The following is a 19,995-nucleotide window of genomic DNA, read 5'->3' on the forward strand; positions in this document are numbered from 1 at the left end:
TGGATGCAGACTCGGCTTCATCTGTCCAACCTTGGGTGATCGCGAGCCACACGCCGGCTCGGATTGCTGCTTCGGGCTACGCTTCTCCTAATCGCTACGGATGCCAGAACGCCAGACTCGGTCCAGACGAGTCTGAACACGGAACGGATGCAGTAATAATCATCACCGGTCAAAGATCTTTGGACGATGGTTGCATTCCTCAAGGGGCCAACCCAACAGTGTGTGCATAAGACATGGCTGTATATCCCATCAGCCGCCACGCAAGATCAGCGCAGAACTCCCCCTGTCCCGCAGTCCCAGTCGTTTACTCGTTCCTGAAGAAATCTCGCAAACACAAAGAAGTGAAAAAAAAGGGAGAAGAAAAAAAAGTCAAACGAAATGACAGACTCCCATCCGTCGGCAACCCGAAGGATCTGAAACTCAATGCCCGTCTCCAGTGTAGATGACCCATAACCACACCGCAAATCATTGGACCTAATGCCTACCATACATACACGAACTCAAAGAAACAAGGAGACTAAAGCCGCATTATAGTTCGTCTTCCAGGTACTTGTAGACAAACTTGAAATCGGCCTTACGACGGTTCATCCTGTGTGCTGCGTTAGCGGTTTGTCCGAGACATCTCGGAGATTGGACCCCGACATGTAAAACAACTTCAATGGGAGAAAGAAAGGTGAAAAAAAAAGGAAAACGAGAAGTGAAAGAGAAGACTCAGCTCACCATGTACTCTCGTAATCAAAGAACCGATACGTCCCTTGTTCGAATTCCTCTGTGATGGTCTTGGGCTCCTCGTGCCGTTGGAACCAGGTCTGGTACTGCTTGTGGAATCGCCAACTTTGGTTCTTGAGCGCTTTGGCCGCCAAGAATTGTTGATATGTGCCTTGTCGGTAATAAAACAGGTAGAACAGTGTATCCGTATCGATCCGTCCCGTGTCGTATAACCGGGGGTCGTCGAAGATGGCAAGCGGCTCTTGAGGGTAATAAAGAGGGGTATTGTACGGGTTCTGAGGTTTATAGTGACGTGGCTTTTCAGCATCCGCTGGCTCGGGACAGGTATTGAGTGATGCCGTAAGGAGCCGTTGCACTGAAGGAGGGGGGTTTGTGGAACTTTGTGCGGCCGCTCGGCTCTTGGTCACCTCGAAGGAATGGATCAGATCTTGCAGTCCCGGAGGCAGGTGGTATATCGATTCCTCCTCGCGCGACTCTTCCTTGCTCGCCTCACCGTTCACCGTTGGCTGTGGTTCCTTGGTGGCTGACGTCTCCGCCTTCTTGGTCGCAGGCGTCGACTGCACCGTGTTCGACGCACTCGCAGCAGTGACACTGGGGCTGTGCGCGGGCGTCTTGGACCGCTCTTCCGAAGTGATACTGGCCGTCGCGGCCGGCCTAGATACAGGTTGTACCGAAGCAATGCTAGGGGAAGCAGTCGACGACGGTCTTGAGGCCAAACTGGCGGCGGGGAAAGCAGGACTGGCGCCCGGCGGTGGAGGGAGGGGAGCAATGCCAACCCCGTTCTTATCGCTGGCTGCCGCCGCGGCCGCCGCGGAGGCATATTTGAGGGTCTCCCCAGGTAGACGGGTGGGCGGTGGTGCGGGCTTCATCCCAGACGTAGCACTGGTAGACGTCGACGATTGTAGCGTCGCAAGCACTGGGAGCGGCGATTTCATCTGCGCTGAGGGTCTTCGAGGCGCTATGGGTTCACTCTTGACGGGTTTCGGCTTCAAGTCCAGCTCTTCGTCCTGGACAGATTGTGTATCTTGCGATGACACCCGGTCGTTGTCACCCGTCATGCCGAACTGTGCCTCAGTCTCACCATCTAGATTCAGGTCATCATAAAGGGTCTCATCCTCGCCAGAGTAGTCCACATTATGCCCGTCCTCTACATAGTACTTTATGCTTTCTTTCAAGTCCAACACTTGGTTTACCTCCACATTCCCGTTCTGCAGCGATCGTAGCAAGAGTTCCAGCTTATTGACATGCCACTTATGTCGTTCCGTTATCCGCGTAAGATCCGCTAATCGGTTGGCCCTGGCGACATCCTTCCTACCCTTCTTCATCTGCATATGCAGTGTCTCTTCCTCGGCCTCCATGGCCTCGATCTTTTGTTGTAACTCGTCGACCATACTCGATAAGAAGTCACATGTCTCCACCTTTTCCTTTTCTCTCGGATCGAGTCTGGATGCGGCCGAAAGGCCCTCTTTCGAGTATGCTTTCGTCTTCATTTCCTTTTCTACAGCTTTGAACTGCTCCATACACTGCACCTGTGTTAGCTACTCGCAAGTTCGATACGCCGTTGGAGGGCAGGATTTGTCGGGGAATCGTTAGCCCACAGTTTCGATGGCTCGGCGCTGCTCCAGCAGCGGTCCCTTGTCTTTGACCTCATTGCCTGACGCCCATGATTTGATCTGGTCGCGATACCGTTGGAGCTTCTTGATCTCCCGTTTCAAGTTCTCCTCGAGCTTATCCCTTTGGGTCGGATTTGAAGTGGAGCGGATCTTCTCGTAGATGCCCTCGAACGACTGAATACCTTCGGCGACCTTCTTGAAGGTCTTGTCGATCTCTTGTTGCGTCTTTCGCGATGTCATGGCTGCTGTTCACATGAACAGATGGCCACGGAAGGAGGCTGAAAATTGTACTCGAGGTGTGGGTGGGAAGCGGAGAAAGGTAGGGCGGATGGGGGGATTCGTATGAAGTCGACGTCTGGGAATTCCGTGGGGGTAAATAAGGGTCAAGGTTGCCAGGCAACTCTGTCCTAAATTGAAGGACGTGTGCGCGGTGGATGAGTGAGTTAATTGATTGTCAAGAGAAGTCCTGGGGGTGAAGAATAGACAATCTCCTGATATGTGGTATGGATCAAGCGCCTGTCGAAGAGCTCAGTTGGCGCCAAGACTTGACGGGCGGCGTAATTCAGTATTGAAATCGGTTTGTAGATACCTTAGGTGTGTGCCTTAGGTTATTCAGTGCGGTGCGGAAACCACTTAACTTTCCTCCGATCATCTGTTGTTCGTTACTCCTCTTTCTTGGCCGATAGTTCTGCCTCGAGTTTCTATAAGAATCCCCAGATTCTTTGCTTCACCTCGCATATGCGACTTAACGGTCTTCTACTCGCCAACCTTGAACCCCCTTGTGTTGTGAATCTACACGGTAAGTGAAAGCTCCGTTTACAGCAAGCGGCTACAGATCTATAAATAATAGTTTCCTCGAGTGCTGTGTTCTCTAGCTAATTATCCCCGTGAATACAGACTGTTCGCATTTCTTATAACCCTCTTTACCCCACTTGCCACAAATATATACGCCTATTGGTCAGATAATCTCACTATGAAAGGTGTGTCACCAACTCAACTCCTTCAAAAGCACCTCCACTAAACGAACGCCAGCGGTTATACAGCGAGTTAAATCAGCGTCGGTTACGGTCGATGGCCAGCTAGTCTCTAAGATTGGTAGAGGTCTGCTCGTACTGGCAGGTGTTGGCAAGGAAGACACAGAGAAGGATGCAGATACGTTAATACAACGGATACTGAAAGCCAAGCTGTTCCCAAGCGAGGAAGATAAGCAGGTATGCCACTAGCTGACCGGATTGCCGGCAACAAGATGGATTGGTTCTGACGGATATCACTCGGCGTGAAGTGGAAGCGAAATGTCTCGGATATTGAAGGAGAGGTTCTTTGCGGTATGTGATTATGCTTCAACTGCATCCTGATTGTGCTTGCTGACCGTCGCAGTATCGCAATTTACACTCTATGGCCAATTGAAAAAGGGCAAGCAACCAGACTTCCACGACGCCGCTGACGCAGAGACTGCCCGTAAACTGTACGACTACTTCTTCCGACGACTGGGGGAAGCCTACAAGCCCGAACGGGTAAAGAACGGTATCTTCCAAGCGATGATGGAGGTCGAATTGAAGAACGACGGGCCGGTGGGTGTAGATTACCGCAGTGAAGATGCAGCGGTATAGCCATTGCTCGTTCTTATGCTGCCCCTTGACATTTCTATGAATGGGTTACTGACGGGTATGGAAATCAATAGGTTACGATCGAGATCAACACACAGTTGCCGAAGAAGGAGAAATCGGAGAAGGAAGAGCCGTCGCAACCGGTTCAGAGAAATATTGAAATTAAATTGCCTCCTGAGTTGTTGGAATAATGGTGGTTATATTCCCGTATTATATATGATACCATTCTTGTTCTTTATTTTGCTAGATTTTTTTTTTTTTTTCTCTTTTTTCTATCTGTCTATTTTTTATACCCCGGGTTGGTAAATAGATTGTTAGACTTTTTGGGGAGATTAATGAATGAATGTCATTAGTGATTCTAAGATCCTTGCAAAAGAAACCGCCAATGATCGACTGGCCTCAGTTGAATGAATTGTTGGACTAGTCTAGACTGTATGAATGGAAGAACTAGGCAAGTAGGTGTGTTATTGTGCTAAGAATTGCATGGTGCGGAGACCCGTGATCAATGGAAGCTTCCTGAAGCATCACTCGTTCCCATTCTTACTGCCTTCAGCTCCAGTCCACTTCTCTACCTCTCCCCTTCCCTCTTCTTTTACTGACTCTCGACCTGAACCATCTCAATCTATTTACTGATCCACTTTCTAACCTAATTCTCTGCTCCGTCCGATCTCTATACTACTCAACCATGGCTGACTCTCAGCGTGCGTTTTTGCTCTTTTTCTCCGCTGTGGGGTTCCGCTCTCACATCGCAAACCAATACTGATCGCATTCGAGATACAGGTCGTCCCCGTGTCTTCTTTGACATCCAGATTGGTAACGAAAAGGCTGGTCGTGTTGCCCTGGAATTGGTACGTTAATTATAAATACCATCCCCGGTCGCTCATGGTTGTACAGCAGCAGCCTTTGCTAACTACCCCGCCTTTCACAGTTCAACGATGGTCAGTCCCATTGCCAACGGAGATTTTTCTTGCTACACAAATACTGACCCTGTACAGTCGTTCCCAAGACGGCAGAGAACTTCCGTGCTCTCTGTACCGGAGAGAAGGGTATGGGGAAGCAGGGCAAGCCATTGCATTTTAAGGGTACGGCGTGTAACCCCGCTTCTGGATCCCACGGCGCATACGTCCTAACCTCCACCGCATAGGTTCGATTTTCCACCGCGTCATCAAGCAATTCATGATCCAGGGTGGTGACTTCACTGCATTCAACGGTACCGGCGGCGAATCGATCTATGGCGAGAAATTCCCCGACGAGAACTTTGAGCTCAAGCATGACAGGCCGTTCCTCCTATCCATGGCCAACTCCGGCCCCGGCACCAACGGCAGTCAGTTCTTCATCACTACGGTCCCCACCCCTCATCTGGATGGCAAGCATGTTGTTTTCGGTGAAGTAATCAACGGAAAGAGTATCGTCCGCAAAGTCGAGAACATGAACACCCAGGCAGACAAGCCCGTCAAGGACGTCACCATTGTTGAGTGTGGTGAACTCACGGGCCAGGATTACGATAATGCTGACAAGCAAACTCCTGATGCTACCGGCGACCCCTACGAGGATTTCCCCGATGACCACCAGGGTGAGGAGCTGAGTGCCCCTGTTTGCTTCAAGATTGCGTCGGAATTGAAGAACTACGGAAATGCCGCGTTCAAGAGCGGTAACATTGCTCTTGGTCTGGAGAAGTACCAGAAAGGTCTGCGCTATCTGCAAGAGTTCCCTGAGCCTGCTGAGAACGACCCTAAGGAGCTTGATGGCCAGATCAAGACTCTCCGGTTTGCTCTGCACTCCAACTCTTCCCTTCTCGCCAACAAGCTGGCACAGTACGGAAACGCTCGGACCTGGGCTACCTACGCCTTGGAGACCGCTAATGCGGCTAATGCGAAGGATGCCGACAAGGCCAAGGCCTACTACCGCCGTGCCGTGGCCCATGGCGGCCTGAAGGAGGAGGACGAGGCCCTGAAAGACCTCCAGGAAGCCGAGAAGCTGGCTCCCGGTGACGCCGGCATCGCCAACGAACTTGCCAAGGTCAAGAAAGCCATCAAGGACCGCCAGGCCAAGGAACGCGCCACTGCGCAGAGGTTCTTCTCATAAGCGCGATAATGCCATGGATGATTCATGAATGTTTCTACTACAAACCACCCTATTTTCCTTCTGCATAAAAGCGACGTCTCAATTGCGTCTCTAGACAGTCGCACCGCTCCTGTATTCGTTTCCCCTTCTATCGTCATTTGCAAATCTTTCCGGCTTTCGTAGCCTCATTCCTAAAGACCATGTCTTTGGCATTCGGTAGCATGGTGAAATCGGCGCATTGACTGGCTATTTCCTACGTTTTGATCTGCGGATGTCGTTCACTTAGCGGGTCATATCCAAGACTTAACATAAACTAGGAAACTCTTGAAATCTAGCAACGGAGCAATAAAATAATGATCAATGGAAAGTACGATTATCTGGTATCTTCCAGGCACTGGTGGATGTGCAATAGCCTTCACATACCCTTAAAAACCTTCAATAAATCAAACCAAACGAGAAGCAGCATGATACGAAACAACTCATGTACTCTGGCACGTTAGTTATCAAGATTGACGACCCGTCTCTGCCAGAAACTTCTCATAACGCCCCTTGCCCCGTCGGCGCCAGCTTTTGCCCCAGATAAGCATCGGTACACCCATCGCCATAGAAAGGACCACACATATACCATAAAAAGTGAAAGCCCAGCCATAGTTGGTGGCGTTAATGAAATGCTGCACAGTGAACGAGATGGCGAAATTGATGACAGAAGAGCATATGGCGAGTACGATCACCAGTTCACCGGAGATCTAGGCGCATGATTAGTTGATGAAGGCCGGAAGGACTCTGCAAAGAGATTCGGTAAGCCATACCTTGTCAAAGCATTCCATGGCGTAAGCTGTCGCGATACTAGTTGCTGAGACTTGTTGAGCGATCATGCAACACAAACCAACGGCGATGGTCATCCAATGCGCTCCTGCCGTGGCACCCCAGCCGTAGATGAAGTACCCAAGGGCGGCAAATATTAGCGGAAATACGTATGCCCAGAGTCGCATTTCGGGCTCTTTGTAGCCCTTGTTGCGACGGGCTAGGACGAGGACGAGCCAATCTGATAGGGATCCGACGCCCATCCTGATTCATATAAGCTTTGTCTACAACAAGACAGGCACACAGAGAAGAAGACCAGGTGTTTATGACTCACCCGAAGAAACTGCCGATCAGAGCGGAGAGGAACAATAGGCCGGTTGAGCCGTTGCTCCAGTTGTACGGCGCTTCTGTCATGATCTCTGAGATGGTGTTGAAGGAGACGATTCCCGCGGTGCATCCGAACGCGAATTGAATACCAGCTAGGACGATATTGGGAAACGCGAAGAGATAGAACGGTCGTCGGAAATACTGGAACCATGTCGTCTGGTCGTCCTTGAAGTAGTGCACCAGAGCGATTTTCTGGAAATATGTCCGTGGCGGCATGTCTACCTCGCCCGCGCCATTGCTTGGGGTCACTGACATATGGGGCTCCTCTTTCTGAGGCTTCTCAGATTGTATTTCAGGTGGAGCTTCATAGCTCTGTTCGCCTTTCAGGGTTTCCGATGGTGTTCTTTCTGAGAAGCGGTACCGCGGGAACATGGTGTCGTCGAAGGTAAATATGAATAACAAGATTAGGACTCCCTAGACACTATGAGTGATTAATCTAGTGACAAGGTGAGGTGCTGTACTCACACAGGCAATTGCAACAATGGGCATACTCCATCTCCATCCGATACCATCGGATATGTATCCGCCCAAGATAAGTCCGAGGATGGACCCCAGCTGCTGGAAGAAGATGTAAATCGCGATCATTCGGCCTCGTTCGTGGGCAAAGAACGTATCGAAGATCTTCCATCACTTAGCAGCGCACCGAATATAGATCGAGTAGTGAGGCTTACCGTAAGCTGAATCAGGGCTTGGTACGCAGCAGTGCCCATTCCACTAATCGTCGTCATAACATAATATTGACCCGTCCCAACGTAAAACGCACCCCAGATACCACTCGCGCCGACAAATATCAAACTCAAGATGTAGACGATCTTTCGCCCGAATTTCATCGCCGTCGGAATCCAGATGATATTGAAGAAGCCAAGCATGAGATAGTTGAGGGCGGAGCCGCCGTTCATGTTCTCGAGGCTGACGCCGGTCTCATCGGAGATAGTGGTCCATGATGCACCCCAGTTGTTCTCGCCAAAGGAGTTCACGCATGCATAGGCTGAGATGAGACACAGGGTCCAGTACTTTTTGTACTTCGGCCAGTTCTGTGCCAGATGTTAGTGACGAGTGGACTAGATAAAGGGCACACATGCTTACTAGAGGATCAGCTGCGGAACATGATGGCTGGGGGAGCAGGAGAATATCATTCGCGTGAGCAGCATCGGCCAGGTTCCCGGATGCTACATGAATGGTTAATGCCAATCTATATAGAACCATCCGAAGTAGATGTACACGTACTGTCAACCAAGTAAACGGTTCCTGGGACATCAGTCAGGATGTCGTCAGTAGGGGCCATGTTGAGTTTACAGTTCGTTTAATAGCTACGGACAGACGTCCATCCTGGAGACGCATGGCTTCTTAAATACAATGCCGGCGGCGAAGTCGCAGACCTCCTCTGAGGGGAAGAACAAGTATCATCCCGTCCATCGTATCCCAGAGCTCTCACCATTGGACGAGCTTGCCGAGCTATCTAATGAAGCTTTACCGGCTACTTACGATAGGCCTGGGGGATGTAACAGATTATCCGGCTCGATATACGCCATGTTCCTCTCCATGCGATATGTTCCGAGGTCTACGATTCCACATACAGACAAATACATGGACATAATATAGAGCGATAAGCATGCGACCCACCCAACAGGAGGGGGGATCGACATGAAGGAAGCTCCAAACGACTGGTCATGATGCAACGGGAATTTGATACTGGAAGCGACCTGGTGTGGAGAGAGCCCTGCGGTCCACAATTGGATGGAATAATATCTACAGTTGCCACGAGCGATAAAACGCGGGGACAATCATGCGGGTATTGACCCGGTTGAGCAAGGGTTGTCTCTGCTCCATCGTGAGGATGGATCTGGCAGATGTATAAGGTTGATAGAAAATGCGGAGAAGATACGATAGCTTAAGGGGAGGAAGGTCCAAGCGGAACTTCTCAACCTAACCCTAATCAGGTGATGGCCGGTCCAATCAGATGATGCGTTGCCATAACCACTTCAACTCATCCATGCATCATGCTGCTTGTTTTCAAGTCCCTTCAATATATCCCATGCTGGGGTTGATAAGGCCACCTTGCCGGTTTTTGCTCCAGTACGTGGCCCAGGCTAGCCTGTTGCAACTTTTGGGAGAGCCAGCTGGCTTTTACTTGTTGATGGCGTGACCTACCTGTATAAATTCTCGGAGGGAGTTCTACTGCGGTTCTGTATACAGCTTTTCTAGCAATTGTCCTCCTGGTCATACCTTACACTTAACGACACCAATAATACAACAATGACACCCTCTAACTTGACTCCCACATCATCTATCTTAATCGTCGGTGCAGGGACCTGGGGATGCTCTACTGCTTTACATCTTGCCCGTCGAGGCTACAAGAATGTCACGGTCCTAGATCCACACCCGGTCCCTTCCCCAATTGCAGCCGGCAATGACATTAACAAAATCATGGAGCACAGAGAGGTCAGAGGTATGTATAACCCATGACCTAGATCAAACCGACTGCTCGCTCACCCAACGAGAAACCCAATAGCATCGGAAACTGATCCCTGGGGTATCGCATTCTCAACATGCACAAGAGCTGCTCTGAAAGGCTGGAAGACCGATCCCGTGTTCCAGCCATACTTTCATGAAACGGGGGCAATTGTCTCCGGCCACACTCCAGCTCTGATTAAACATATACAAGAGCATGAGATCGACTCGTCAGACGCAGAGTTCGTAAAGCTGGACACCGCAGAGGATTTCCGCAAGACCATGCCGCCGGGAATCCTCACCGGCAACTTCCCCGGCTGGAAGGGCTGGCTGAACAAGACCGGCGCCGGATGGATCCACGCCAAGAAGGCCATGTTCTCCGCATACACCGAAGCGAAGCGTCTAGGAGTCACTTTCACCACCGGTTCCCCGGAAGGAGACGTCGTGTCTCTAGTTTACGAGAACGGGGATGTGGTCGGGGCCAGAACAGCCGACGGCGCCGTCCACCGCGCAGACCATACCATCCTATCCGCAGGGGCTGGCAGTGACCGTCTCCTGGACTTTAAGAAACAGCTCCGTCCCACCGCCTGGACACTCTGCCATATCAAAATGACGCCCGAGGAGGCCAAGAAGTACCAGAACCTCCCCGTGCTGTTCAACGTCGCAAAGGGGTTCTTCATGGAACCCGATGAGGACAACCACGAACTGAAGATCTGCGACGAGCATCCTGGATATTGCAACTTCGTCCCGGACCCGAAGCGCGGCGGCGAGGTGCGCAGTATCCCGTTTGCGAAGCATCAGATCCCTCTCGAGGCTGAGGCCCGTGCAAGGGACTTCCTCCGTGACACGATGCCTCATCTTGCCGATCGCCCACTGGCCTTTGCTCGTATATGCTGGGATGCTGATACCGTGGATCGCGCCTTCTTGATTGACAGGCATCCTGAGTACCGCTCGTTGCTGCTTGCCGTCGGTGGGTCGGGCAATGGGGCCATGCAAATGCCTACCATCGGCGGGTTCATAGCGGATGCCCTGGAGGGAAACCTGCAGAAGGAACTGAAGCATGTACTGCGGTGGAGACCTGAGATTGCCGCCCAACGAGACTGGAAGGATACGCAAAATAGATTTGGGGGTCCGAATAAAGTGATGGATTTCCAGAAGATCGGAGAGAATGAGTGGACTAAGATTGGTGACAAGAGCCGGCTTTAGGCGCCGTCTGTACGAAGCTATTTGATAGCTTGTTCTAGCACAATGACATGTATCTATCACATAAACGTACAGCACTCCTGCATCTACCGGCGAGCCTTTTACTCTCACTTGTTAGATATTGAACATAAGACTGGATACAAAGCTACTGTAGGAATATGATAGGTGTCAATCCCATCTCACAAGATGAAAGAAGAAACAAGAGGAATGCAAGTTGCAGCCAATAACGATAAACTGCTGCACACCAGTCATTTCAAAACAATGTTGTCCCAGTCTTAACACTCTTCAGCAAACCCACATCAGCCAGCTTCTCAACCATGTTAAAGAGCACAAAGTCACACCCCCGTTTGACGACCAGCATCCTCCCGGTAGGAGGGGAACCCGCCGGGCCCAATATCATAGACCAGGAGGGACTCCGAGCAGGAGTCATTCGTGGAGAACAGGATGGATTTCTCAAACCATGCAACTGCCTTTGCTCGGGCTTCGAGAGCCCGCTGGAAGTCTTCTTAGATACGACTGGGTTAGGGCAATCTTAGTAGTCTCTGGGGTTTGCCTAGCACGGTCTCTGCAGAGTATAGCCACCATGAACTCAATTCAGTCAGTAGACTCTATATCCAACAACATAGGATCCTCATTTTAATGCAGCTGTGTATGCCAGAGGCTGTAGTATCGACCTTGCTTTTCAAGCAATTCCCAATGGGTCCCACTTTCAGCAATGCTACCGTTTTCCAGCACAATGATGCCATCTGCCTTGACCACCGTTGAAAGCCGATGTGCGATAACGAAAGTAGTCCGGTCCTTGATGAGATATCTGAGCGCTTCTTGTATTTTGGCCTCTGTTTCAGTATCGACAGCACTGGTTGCCTCGTCCAGTATGAGAATAGGTGGATTCTTCAGAATAGCTCGCGCAATCGCTAGGCGCTAGACCTAGCCGTCAGATAATTCGACACCCTGCTCCCCAACTTTGGTCTGGTAGCCCTGTGGAAAAGTGAGAATCTTGTCATGGATGGCAGCTGCTTGACATGCTCGATAGACCTCTTCATCGGAGGCATCCAAATTGGCGTATCGAAGATTATCCATTGTCGACGCGTTGAAAAGGATAGGATTTTGCGGTACGATGCCCAGAGCATCCCGCAGAGAACTTTCTGTTACGTCGCGAATATCTAGGCCGTCGATTTTGATGCTCCCGGACGTTACGTCGTAATGGCGAAGTAGGAGCTTCACCAGCGAAGACTTTCCAGCTCTGGTGGTGCCAACTAAGGCTATAATGGCCCCAGGCGCTGCAGAGATACTGATGTCACGGACAGCCGGTTCCTTGGTGTTGTATGCGAAACACACGTTCTCAAATTCAACATATCCCTGGACTGGACCAAGATCGAATGCCTCGCACTTGTCAGACACCGCTGGCTTGGTGATAAGCAGGTCGAGCAGCCGTTCAGCATCGATCAGGTCTCCGATCAACCACCTGTAATCCTTGGTCAAATACTTGATCGGCCAAATGAGATAGTCCCAGTACTGGATCAGAAACACAAAGTCTCCTGGCGACGCCCGGCCTTAACTAATCTCATGGGCGACGACGCATGCAAGGACTACGAAAGAGGCAGGAAAGCATGCCTCCATTAAGCCAGTCGAGTATACATCTCGACAGGACCACTTTCGCTTTGCGGTGAGGTGGTTGTCGACTGCTTCTGCAAAGCGGCGTTTCTCGTATGCGAACATGTTGAATGATGAAACCGTCAGCCATCCCTGAATAGCTTGATGCATCACACGCGCCTCGCCTCCTTCAGCCTTCGTCAGCTGCCGGCGATTGTCGACATTCGAGCGGGATGCAGCGACTTCCAGTGACAGAAATGTCAGCGTTGCAATAAGCATGCACAATGCCGCGAGTAAGTTGAATTTGATGTAAAGAAGGACAAATGCAACGAACAGGTCCATCACCGCTGGAGATATCTCTAGGAAGCCGGCTTCCATAACATTCGTGAGCGCGGCCCCTTGTTCGATGGACTTCATGGCCTCGGCGGAGTCTCGCTCAGAGTGAAATTCCATCGAGAGGTCCATGACGTGGCTGAAGGTGGCGTTGGTGAGCTGTCTGTAAGAGAACTGCTGGATGGAAATCTTAGCCAGTGACATGAGCATCTCCAACCCTGACTGCCCGTGAAGGATGTTTAAAGCAAAGTATATCCCAAGGTCTGAAAGAGTAAGCTCTTGTGTGAAGAGCTTGTTCACGATGCTACCCAGCTGCGTGGACACCACCACATTTAACACAAGATCGGTAATCAAGCATAATGCACAGACCAGAAAGCATAGCTGAACTTTGATATCCTTTCGCAGGATGAGGAACGGTAGGAAGACCTGAAGTTCGAGAGGTAGTCTATCCAATGACCTGACTTGCGAAGCTCCCCGCTCCGAGTGTCAACATCTTCTTCATCTCCATCATCAGAGCTATCTGTATCTGATCCAGAGTCTGAGTTCTGGTTGCTGCAATGGTCGCGGTATCGCCCGGACGTTATAAGACTGTCCGATTATGTAGCGATCCCGATTCCTGCCGGCTCGAAGAAGGATATCAAGGACCACGCAAGTACTATGGAATCTTAGATCTGGGAGTAGACCCCAGATTTCAACGCTAGGGGGCTGCAAGCTGTCTAATGTAATAGGGCATGGAAAGAACAGAGAAAAAGAACCTTCCTGTTTATTATCCGCAACACCCTGTGGGACTACCTCTCTGCAAGAGCCTAGGATTTCGAATGGTCGGCAAATGAATATGACGTCCCAAGCAAGATCCTGAGTGGGATATTATGCAATGGAACCCTCTCCCGGGTGCAGATGCCGTTGAGGATGAATGTCAGAAGGAGCCCTCCCAATGAACCGTTATTGGCGCACAGTATACATAGAAATAATGCTTAATGCTGAGATACCAAAGAGGGCTCTCCACACTCATAGAGATCTCGTCGATTGTTCGGCAGGGATGTGTCTTCTGTTGGTTTGCTGGCGCGCTTATACTCAAGGTTCTCTTGGTGAATGTTTCTCATATTACTAGTGGGAGAGAACTTGAAGTGCTCCTAGATTTGCCCTCCCTAATTTACTAACGTTTATTAAGGACTTAACAGAAGAATAACGAATAGTACCAGTGAATAGCTGCTACTACTTAAGGATTATTATGTATATAGTGTGCTGAAGTTGAAATCTGGCATGTTCATAAGGGTATATTGTGATAAGATAAATCGATCCTACTCCTAGAGACAGGTTTTCAACCTGACTTGAGCTCCATCCAATGTGGCTACCAGGCTTCTACCTCCTGTTGTTTCACAAGAATCCCTTTGGGAATGATCCTATTGCTAATCACTCAAGAAATAAAAGGAAAGGGGAAATTCAATCTGAATCGTTCATTGGTCTTTCGTACTTGCCACAACACAGTCAATCCGTAACTGAATTAGTTGCTAGCAAATGCACAGCTGCCCATATCCAATTTAACAACCTCCGCCTCAGGTCTAATATCAAAATCGAAGATATCCATCGGCACCCCCATGGTGGTGCAGGCGTTTGGAATATCCACTATGCCGGCAATATGGCCTTGAACCGGGGCACAACTGAGTAGTAAATAAATCTGGTAGTCGTTGTAGCCATACCGACGAAGGTACTCGATCACGCGGAGACACGTCTGTCGGTAAGCAACAGTAGCATCGAGGCAGTGTTGTTTCCCGTTCTCATCGACTGAGAATCCCTCGAAGGTGAGATACCGACCAGGGCCAAATTGGGGCTCAACCGGGCCTGGATGGAAAATCGGCGACTTCATGCCTAACTTGGCCATGCCGCCCTTCATCACGGTGAACTTCAGAGTAATCACACCTGCCATTTCAATGGCACCGCAGAAAGAGACTTCCCCATCACCTTGAGAGAAGTGCAGGTCTCCTACGGAGAATTTAGCTCCTGGGACGTGGACTGGAAGGTACACTTTCGAGCCTCGGGAGAGGTTCTTGATGTCACAGTTCCCTCCATTTTCGGGGCGACCCTGCTTTTGTTAGCTCAAAATGATGGCTCTGTTGGACTGGGACATACAGGGATAGTCCGAGCTCCTTCTTTTGCAATTCTTTCCTTGAGGCTCCCTTCCGCGCTCCCAGCATGTGCACACTTGGGCTCAGGTGGCTTCGCAACATCGCGACTAGTTGTATTGGCTGCGATCAACTCGCCTTCACGGCGATTCCACTCTGCGAGAACCTCTGCGGAGGGTGCACATCCCAGCATACCGGGATGAATGAGGCCTGCGAAGCGTACATGGGGGATATGACGAGAGGAGCAAAAGATGCCTTCGAAATCCCAGATCGCCTTTGCTCTATACAAATACAGGTTAGTTTTTCTAGTCGTCTGCGCAAGAAGGGTGATATCTCTCGTAGGGGGTTCTTCCATACGATTCAGGATAAATCTCGTCCAAAAAGCCTCCTCCATTGTGCTTGTGAAACACCCCAGAAAATCCCCAGGGCTGGTCTTGGAAAGGCTGAACATCTTGGATCTCTACCAGAAGGACATCCCCGGGTTCGGCAGTCTCAATCTCGAATGGGCCCGATAGGTAGTGAATCTGCGTCAGGTCGACATTCTTGATGTCGTCAGCCGAGTCGTTGTTCTTGATCTGTCCTCCGGTCCAGTCCAGACATTCAATCTTGACCACTTCATTGTTGGCGATTTTACCACAGAATGGAACTGATAATAAGATATATGGTTAGAAAAGATGCTACAGGTGTTGATCAGGAGGTATAGAAAGAGTCTATATACCATCTGGGTGCCAGCGGTTCTAGAGCGTTGATTAGCACTGACAGGGGATAGACTAGACTAGGGCATAAGGACATACATGTAACCCAGGCTGTTCCCAAGCTGGCTTGTCTAGATCGACCTTGAGAGCTGTGCGAATGCCCTTGTGTCCCATATTGATACTGATATCTGCTTGCGATTGATATTTGCTTATGGATGTATCCACGACGAGAAACTGTGACGGGGACCACGGCGCCTTTAAGAGGGCTCAGACTGCAACTCCGCATGAGGAGGCGAATGTAACTCTTTCCCCTCAAGCGCCAAACAACTGATTGATTATCTTTCGCCTTATTCATTGTTTGACCAACCCCGCAGTTGGAGATTACGAAAACGATCGACTTATCGCGCTTATCAGCGGGCCTGGCCGGCAGGAATCCATGCAATGCGTTCTATATTTCTATCTCATTGGAGAGGCCGGAATCGGTTCCGCCCCGTCTCCAAGTTAAGCATCAGTGGTGACGTGGAGAAAACCAGCCAACCAGATCTTCGGCTTCTCTTATCTCCTCGGCATCGGCTCTCCTATATCGAGGACCACATGCAATGAACACAACATCTACGGATCCTGTATGAACACCCTAGTCTAGGCGAACTTCCGCCGAAGCGCATCCGGTTCATCAGCCCTGCCACCGTCCTTCTTACTCTGCGCAGCAAGGTTGATCTTATCAATGTTCTCCAGGGACAGCTGCAGGAAATCATGCTTATTCTTCCAGGTCACCTGGCTTTCAGCAAAGCCTTCACTCTCCGCGGGCACCGGTGGAGGATCGGTGATCTTGGTAACCAGATAGGCCGTGGATGCTTGCGCAATACCGTACATGAGAACTCCGATAAACGGTGTCTTCAGCACAACAGTGAAGGCAAAGGCAAAACCAAATAGAACACCTTCCCGATCCGCAAACCAGCGGCGCTTCTGTTCGTGAGTATATCGGATGCGGCAGAAGTATGGCTCCAGCTATTTGAATGGTTAGATGTCATACATGGCCTTGCAGGGTTGGCAGTATTCATGAGTACTCACGAGTTCACGCATCAAACTGCGGGAAGCGTAGTAGCTGTGGAGGAAGGTAACCAGGTAGCGCTTGGGGAGCACGAGGCCGGTCCCGAAGATAGCAGCGGCAGGGGCTGGGCCCACCATCTTTTGGAAAGAAAAGAACGAAGCCACAGGCATCACAAATCGCCCAACGATTGGAAGAAGCGACAGCAAAAAGATACCAAGCATCATCCCGACCTTGCGCCCATAGCGACGGACGAATACGAGAGCCGATTCACCTTTTGGCTTGGACACACCAACACTCCCCTTGGTAGAGTACATCACCAGGCTTGGGTAGTACATGGCCCGTAAAGTCTTGGGATCATCCGTCTTATGTTTGTCAACATAAGTTGAGTCGACCCATTTTATCGATTCCATAAAGCTATCTAGTCAGTACATGAACTCCATGGTACGAAACAACGAGAGACTTACATTTCATCGAGAGTTGGGGTGATGTATCGCATGAGTGTCATCACCAGGAAGGGAACTTGAAGGACTGACTTGCTCAGGAAATTAAGACTTTCAAGAAGAGCATCGTCCCAAGTCGCGCTCTCTAAGTCGGCCATCCAAGATAGGATCCATAGTAGAAACTTGACCCCGATGATCTAAAGGGGGCCGTCAGTGCTGTAGATCATTTCCCATTGCGGGTCTAGGGACATACGGGGATCTGAATAATTAATTCAATGGCGACTCCTACAGCTACCGCAAAAGCCGCTTGCCGGAAGTGCTCATGCTTGAAAAGTTCTGGGTTCCGCAGTGCTCGCACAGCTGTTGCCCATTTGGTCAGCCACACATCCACTAGTTAAGATGCCAAGAGGATCTCCATCCATGGCCTTATCGATTGTTGAGGGCCATGGAATCATCGTTTGATAACCATGGTCGATTGGCGTTTGTGGCCCGATGATCTGGAGATCGGAATCCAGACCGATAATCCAAGGTATCCCCTTCAAGATGCAAAGGGCTATCCGGAAGTACCGGACTCAATGGTGGTATAGGGGAAACTCACTTCCAACAATCGTGAGCTGAGCACCGCGAATAACGGCATTGGGCTCAAAATTGGGCATTTTGAGCGTTCCTCGTAGTTCGAAATCCTTTCAGTGAAGGAGAGAGATCAGATCGCCAACGTGTATTCTTCGTTTTGTGGATCTGCTGGACCTGCAGAAAGAGCGCAGGCAACCGCATAAGAGCTGTATGGCAGCGCAAGGGGATTGGCCAAGCAGCCGCCAACTAACCGCAGGCGCTTGCAGGACCCACCGGGGCATGTGAGCTTATGCCTGAGGCTACGATCTGGTTCCTGATTCCCCCGCGGTTTTTGTTGCGAGGCAAATCAGATGAACTTTATCCCCCGTATCACGTTGGACCAGAAATGGTCGTTCATTCTCTACATTCTCTCCCTCTTATCGACACTCATTCTCAACTAACTGCGGTCTTTCTTTCTCGCTTTTCATATCACACCTGCATTATCTTATAATCGGATTAGTCTATTCAATGTAACCTGTATTGTTATCCGCCCTTCCTTTTCACTTGTCCTCATGAAATATGACCGATACCTCGGATACGCCGCTTCCTCAGATCCGTCGGTCTGCTACTCTCCCTTCAAAATTAAATCCACGTTCCAAACGCAGTGTGGAATCGCTGCGGCCTTCGGAGAATGATCTTTTCTACCATCCCGCAGCCAAAGTAGTCCATTTCGCCCCAAGAGCACTTGCGCCCATCCCGTCGAGCACCGCGCCAGCGGATTTCGATTACCCGGTGGATACTGTCGAAACACTTCCGTGGAGATCCCCTACAGAACGGACTGTGGCATTCGCGCCCCTTCGGCTTGAGAAGGTTCACGGCTTGACCGTGTTTCTCAAGTGCGGCAGTGTCGTTCATGCAATCCTCAAGAATTCCCAGTGTTGGTGTGTGGACGGAGAATCAACATTTGTTCTGCGCATTCGCCCTCTCACCTATTATCGTATCGAGCTTCCTAATGAAACGGAAGAGGATAGGAAGTCTGTGGCGGCAATGAAAGAGGCCTTGCCGCAGGTCCTCCGCTATGAAGTCACTCCCTGTCCGTTTAAAAGGGGGTTTACAGTCGAGATACCGGAGGAGGCCAGGATTCGGCGGCGCAAAAGAGCATGGCGTCCGAAAGGACGAAGGGACAGCGCGCCTATTCTTCCAGCCTGCGTACTTGATAAGAGTCCGGCCCGCGAAGAAGCTCTGACTGATTTTCTGAGCGCTGGCGAAGATACCGATGGCAATCTGACGGACGATAGCTGCTTCACAACGAAAGGTAGCACAGTCCTCGAAACTATTCCTGACGATAATGAACCTTCACTGCCCGACAATACTCCCGAAATCACAGATTTACCACGACGCTCCGTGTCCGAAACTCAACAGAGCTTCCAGACCTTGCTGGCAAGGTTTGAAGACACGCCTGAACTACCCGTGGAACCTGAAATGTCATTATCTTCTAGTATTGACTCATTCCACTCCATCGCTCCCTTATCGTCGTCGCCAACTGAATCAAATTCGGGCTCCATTTTCCCATCGACCACGTCAACTGAAGGCTCCGATCTCAGTCTGCGTGAAGGCAGTAACAACCAGAGTGACTTGGAGAATCCAAAATTCGAGAAGGTTGATTTTGCAGGGCGCACTGTACCAGAAGTGAAGTGCGAAGATTGCTGTTCACCTAGGCCCCCGGCTTCCCCCAGGACTTCCTTCTCAGAGGAAGAATTTCGACGAGTGCCTGGTGCACTGCCGGATGACCAAATGTCCATTGCAAGCTATGCTGGTACATCCAAGACCACGGACTCCAACCCCAACCTCAGCAGTATGAGCATAGAATTCCGTCGTCGATCCAAGGCGTCCCGGGAACGAGAACTTTCCCCCATGCCACCTCAGTCCGCTTTAGCCCTTACCGGCCCCTCGGACAAGGAAAACGCGGCCTCCTTGATTCAGAAGACATGCACGGTGGTCCTTATCCCTCCGATCCAATTGTTTATTGTCCTCATCCACATAGCAGCTCGAATCGTACTGGGCCCAGCTTTGACATCGGCTGTGGGGGAGTTGAAACCCAAGTATGAGTATCAAATGACAGACCCTCAGGAGGCTGTGGACGACTTTGATCTTCCACTTGCACCTGACTGTGCCAGGAAACAGTCGGTATCCGAAGCCAACTCTTGGGAGTTGGATTAAATCTTCTGCCAAGGCAAGTTGTGTAACTTAGCTGCCGGCGTCTCGGGCGTGTATCTCTTTTGCCTTGCGTTTTTTTTTTTTTTTTTTTTTTTTTTTTTTTTTTTTTTTTTTTTTTAATTCTATTGGCTTC

General features: G+C 50.4%; 9 protein-coding genes across 9 annotated transcripts; 4 read left to right on the forward strand and 5 right to left on the reverse strand.

Moving 5' to 3' along the window:
• Window positions 1–157: 157 nt before the first annotated feature.
• Window positions 158–2,825, reverse strand: BDV37DRAFT_131244 (CNOT2/3/5 family protein). The gene is made up of 3 exons (XM_032078717.1): window positions 2,328–2,825; window positions 721–2,252; window positions 158–589 (listed from the first exon to the last, which is right to left on the reverse strand). Exons 1-3 carry the CDS (start codon window positions 2,580–2,582, stop codon window positions 529–531), a joined length of 1,848 nt encoding a protein of 615 aa, XP_031941025.1. The 5' UTR covers window positions 2,583–2,825; the 3' UTR covers window positions 158–528.
• On the forward strand, window positions 2,822–4,156 carry BDV37DRAFT_249736 (D-aminoacyl-tRNA deacylase). The gene is made up of 5 exons (XM_032082117.1): window positions 2,822–3,141; window positions 3,240–3,322; window positions 3,375–3,553; window positions 3,625–3,667; window positions 3,720–4,156. The coding sequence occupies exons 2-5, from the start codon at window positions 3,316–3,318 to the stop codon at window positions 3,950–3,952; spliced, it is 462 nt and encodes a 153-aa protein (XP_031941026.1). The 5' UTR covers window positions 2,822–3,141; window positions 3,240–3,315; the 3' UTR covers window positions 3,953–4,156.
• Window positions 4,157–4,634: 478 nt separating this feature from the next.
• BDV37DRAFT_283574 (cyclophilin-like domain-containing protein) lies at window positions 4,635–6,034 on the forward strand (the record flags this gene model as incomplete). The annotated part of the gene is made up of 5 exons (XM_032087318.1): window positions 4,635–4,650; window positions 4,730–4,797; window positions 4,878–4,887; window positions 4,945–5,031; window positions 5,094–6,034. 5 exons carry the CDS (start codon window positions 4,635–4,637, stop codon window positions 6,032–6,034), a joined length of 1,122 nt encoding a protein of 373 aa, XP_031941027.1.
• A 482-nt stretch (window positions 6,035–6,516) lies between these two features.
• On the reverse strand, window positions 6,517–8,489 carry BDV37DRAFT_283575 (putative MFS transporter; the record flags this gene model as incomplete). The annotated part of the gene is made up of 7 exons (XM_032087319.1): window positions 6,517–6,759; window positions 6,823–7,081; window positions 7,152–7,618; window positions 7,670–7,825; window positions 7,876–8,238; window positions 8,291–8,373; window positions 8,432–8,489. The coding sequence occupies 7 exons, from the start codon at window positions 8,487–8,489 to the stop codon at window positions 6,517–6,519; spliced, it is 1,629 nt and encodes a 542-aa protein (XP_031941028.1).
• Window positions 8,490–8,961: 472 nt separating this feature from the next.
• On the forward strand, window positions 8,962–11,018 carry BDV37DRAFT_131452 (NAD(P)/FAD-dependent oxidoreductase). The gene is made up of 2 exons (XM_032078718.1): window positions 8,962–9,653; window positions 9,717–11,018. The coding sequence occupies exons 1-2, from the start codon at window positions 9,461–9,463 to the stop codon at window positions 10,859–10,861; spliced, it is 1,338 nt and encodes a 445-aa protein (XP_031941029.1). The 5' UTR covers window positions 8,962–9,460; the 3' UTR covers window positions 10,862–11,018.
• Window positions 11,019–11,494: 476 nt separating this feature from the next.
• On the reverse strand, window positions 11,495–12,988 carry BDV37DRAFT_283577 (ABC transporter ATP-binding protein; the record flags this gene model as incomplete). Its single annotated transcript, XM_032087320.1, has 3 exons — window positions 11,495–11,779; window positions 11,822–12,373; window positions 12,497–12,988. The coding sequence occupies 3 exons, from the start codon at window positions 12,986–12,988 to the stop codon at window positions 11,495–11,497; spliced, it is 1,329 nt and encodes a 442-aa protein (XP_031941030.1).
• Window positions 12,989–14,127: 1,139 nt separating this feature from the next.
• Window positions 14,128–16,008, reverse strand: BDV37DRAFT_131517 (acetamidase/formamidase family protein). Its single transcript, XM_032078719.1, has 5 exons — window positions 15,702–16,008; window positions 15,626–15,644; window positions 15,265–15,553; window positions 14,915–15,188; window positions 14,128–14,867 (listed from the first exon to the last, which is right to left on the reverse strand). The coding sequence occupies exons 1-5, from the start codon at window positions 15,774–15,776 to the stop codon at window positions 14,289–14,291; spliced, it is 1,236 nt and encodes a 411-aa protein (XP_031941031.1). The 5' UTR covers window positions 15,777–16,008; the 3' UTR covers window positions 14,128–14,288.
• Window positions 16,009–16,241: 233 nt separating this feature from the next.
• usgS (transmembrane protein UsgS) lies at window positions 16,242–17,749 on the reverse strand (the record flags this gene model as incomplete). The annotated part of the gene is made up of 5 exons (XM_032087321.1): window positions 16,242–16,610; window positions 16,674–17,067; window positions 17,118–17,290; window positions 17,347–17,453; window positions 17,692–17,749. The coding sequence occupies 5 exons, from the start codon at window positions 17,747–17,749 to the stop codon at window positions 16,242–16,244; spliced, it is 1,101 nt and encodes a 366-aa protein (XP_031941032.1).
• Window positions 17,750–18,030: 281 nt separating this feature from the next.
• On the forward strand, window positions 18,031–19,948 carry BDV37DRAFT_249744 (uncharacterized protein). The gene has a single exon (XM_032082118.1). It carries the CDS (start codon window positions 18,225–18,227, stop codon window positions 19,863–19,865), a length of 1,641 nt encoding a protein of 546 aa, XP_031941033.1. The 5' UTR covers window positions 18,031–18,224; the 3' UTR covers window positions 19,866–19,948.
• The last annotated feature ends 47 nt before the right edge of the window (window positions 19,949–19,995 follow it).

The sequence above is a fragment of the Aspergillus pseudonomiae genome (genome assembly GCF_009193645.1).
Source record: "Aspergillus pseudonomiae strain CBS 119388 unplaced genomic scaffold BDV37scaffold_37, whole genome shotgun sequence".
NCBI classification, from domain to species: domain Eukaryota; kingdom Fungi; phylum Ascomycota; class Eurotiomycetes; order Eurotiales; family Aspergillaceae; genus Aspergillus; species Aspergillus pseudonomiae.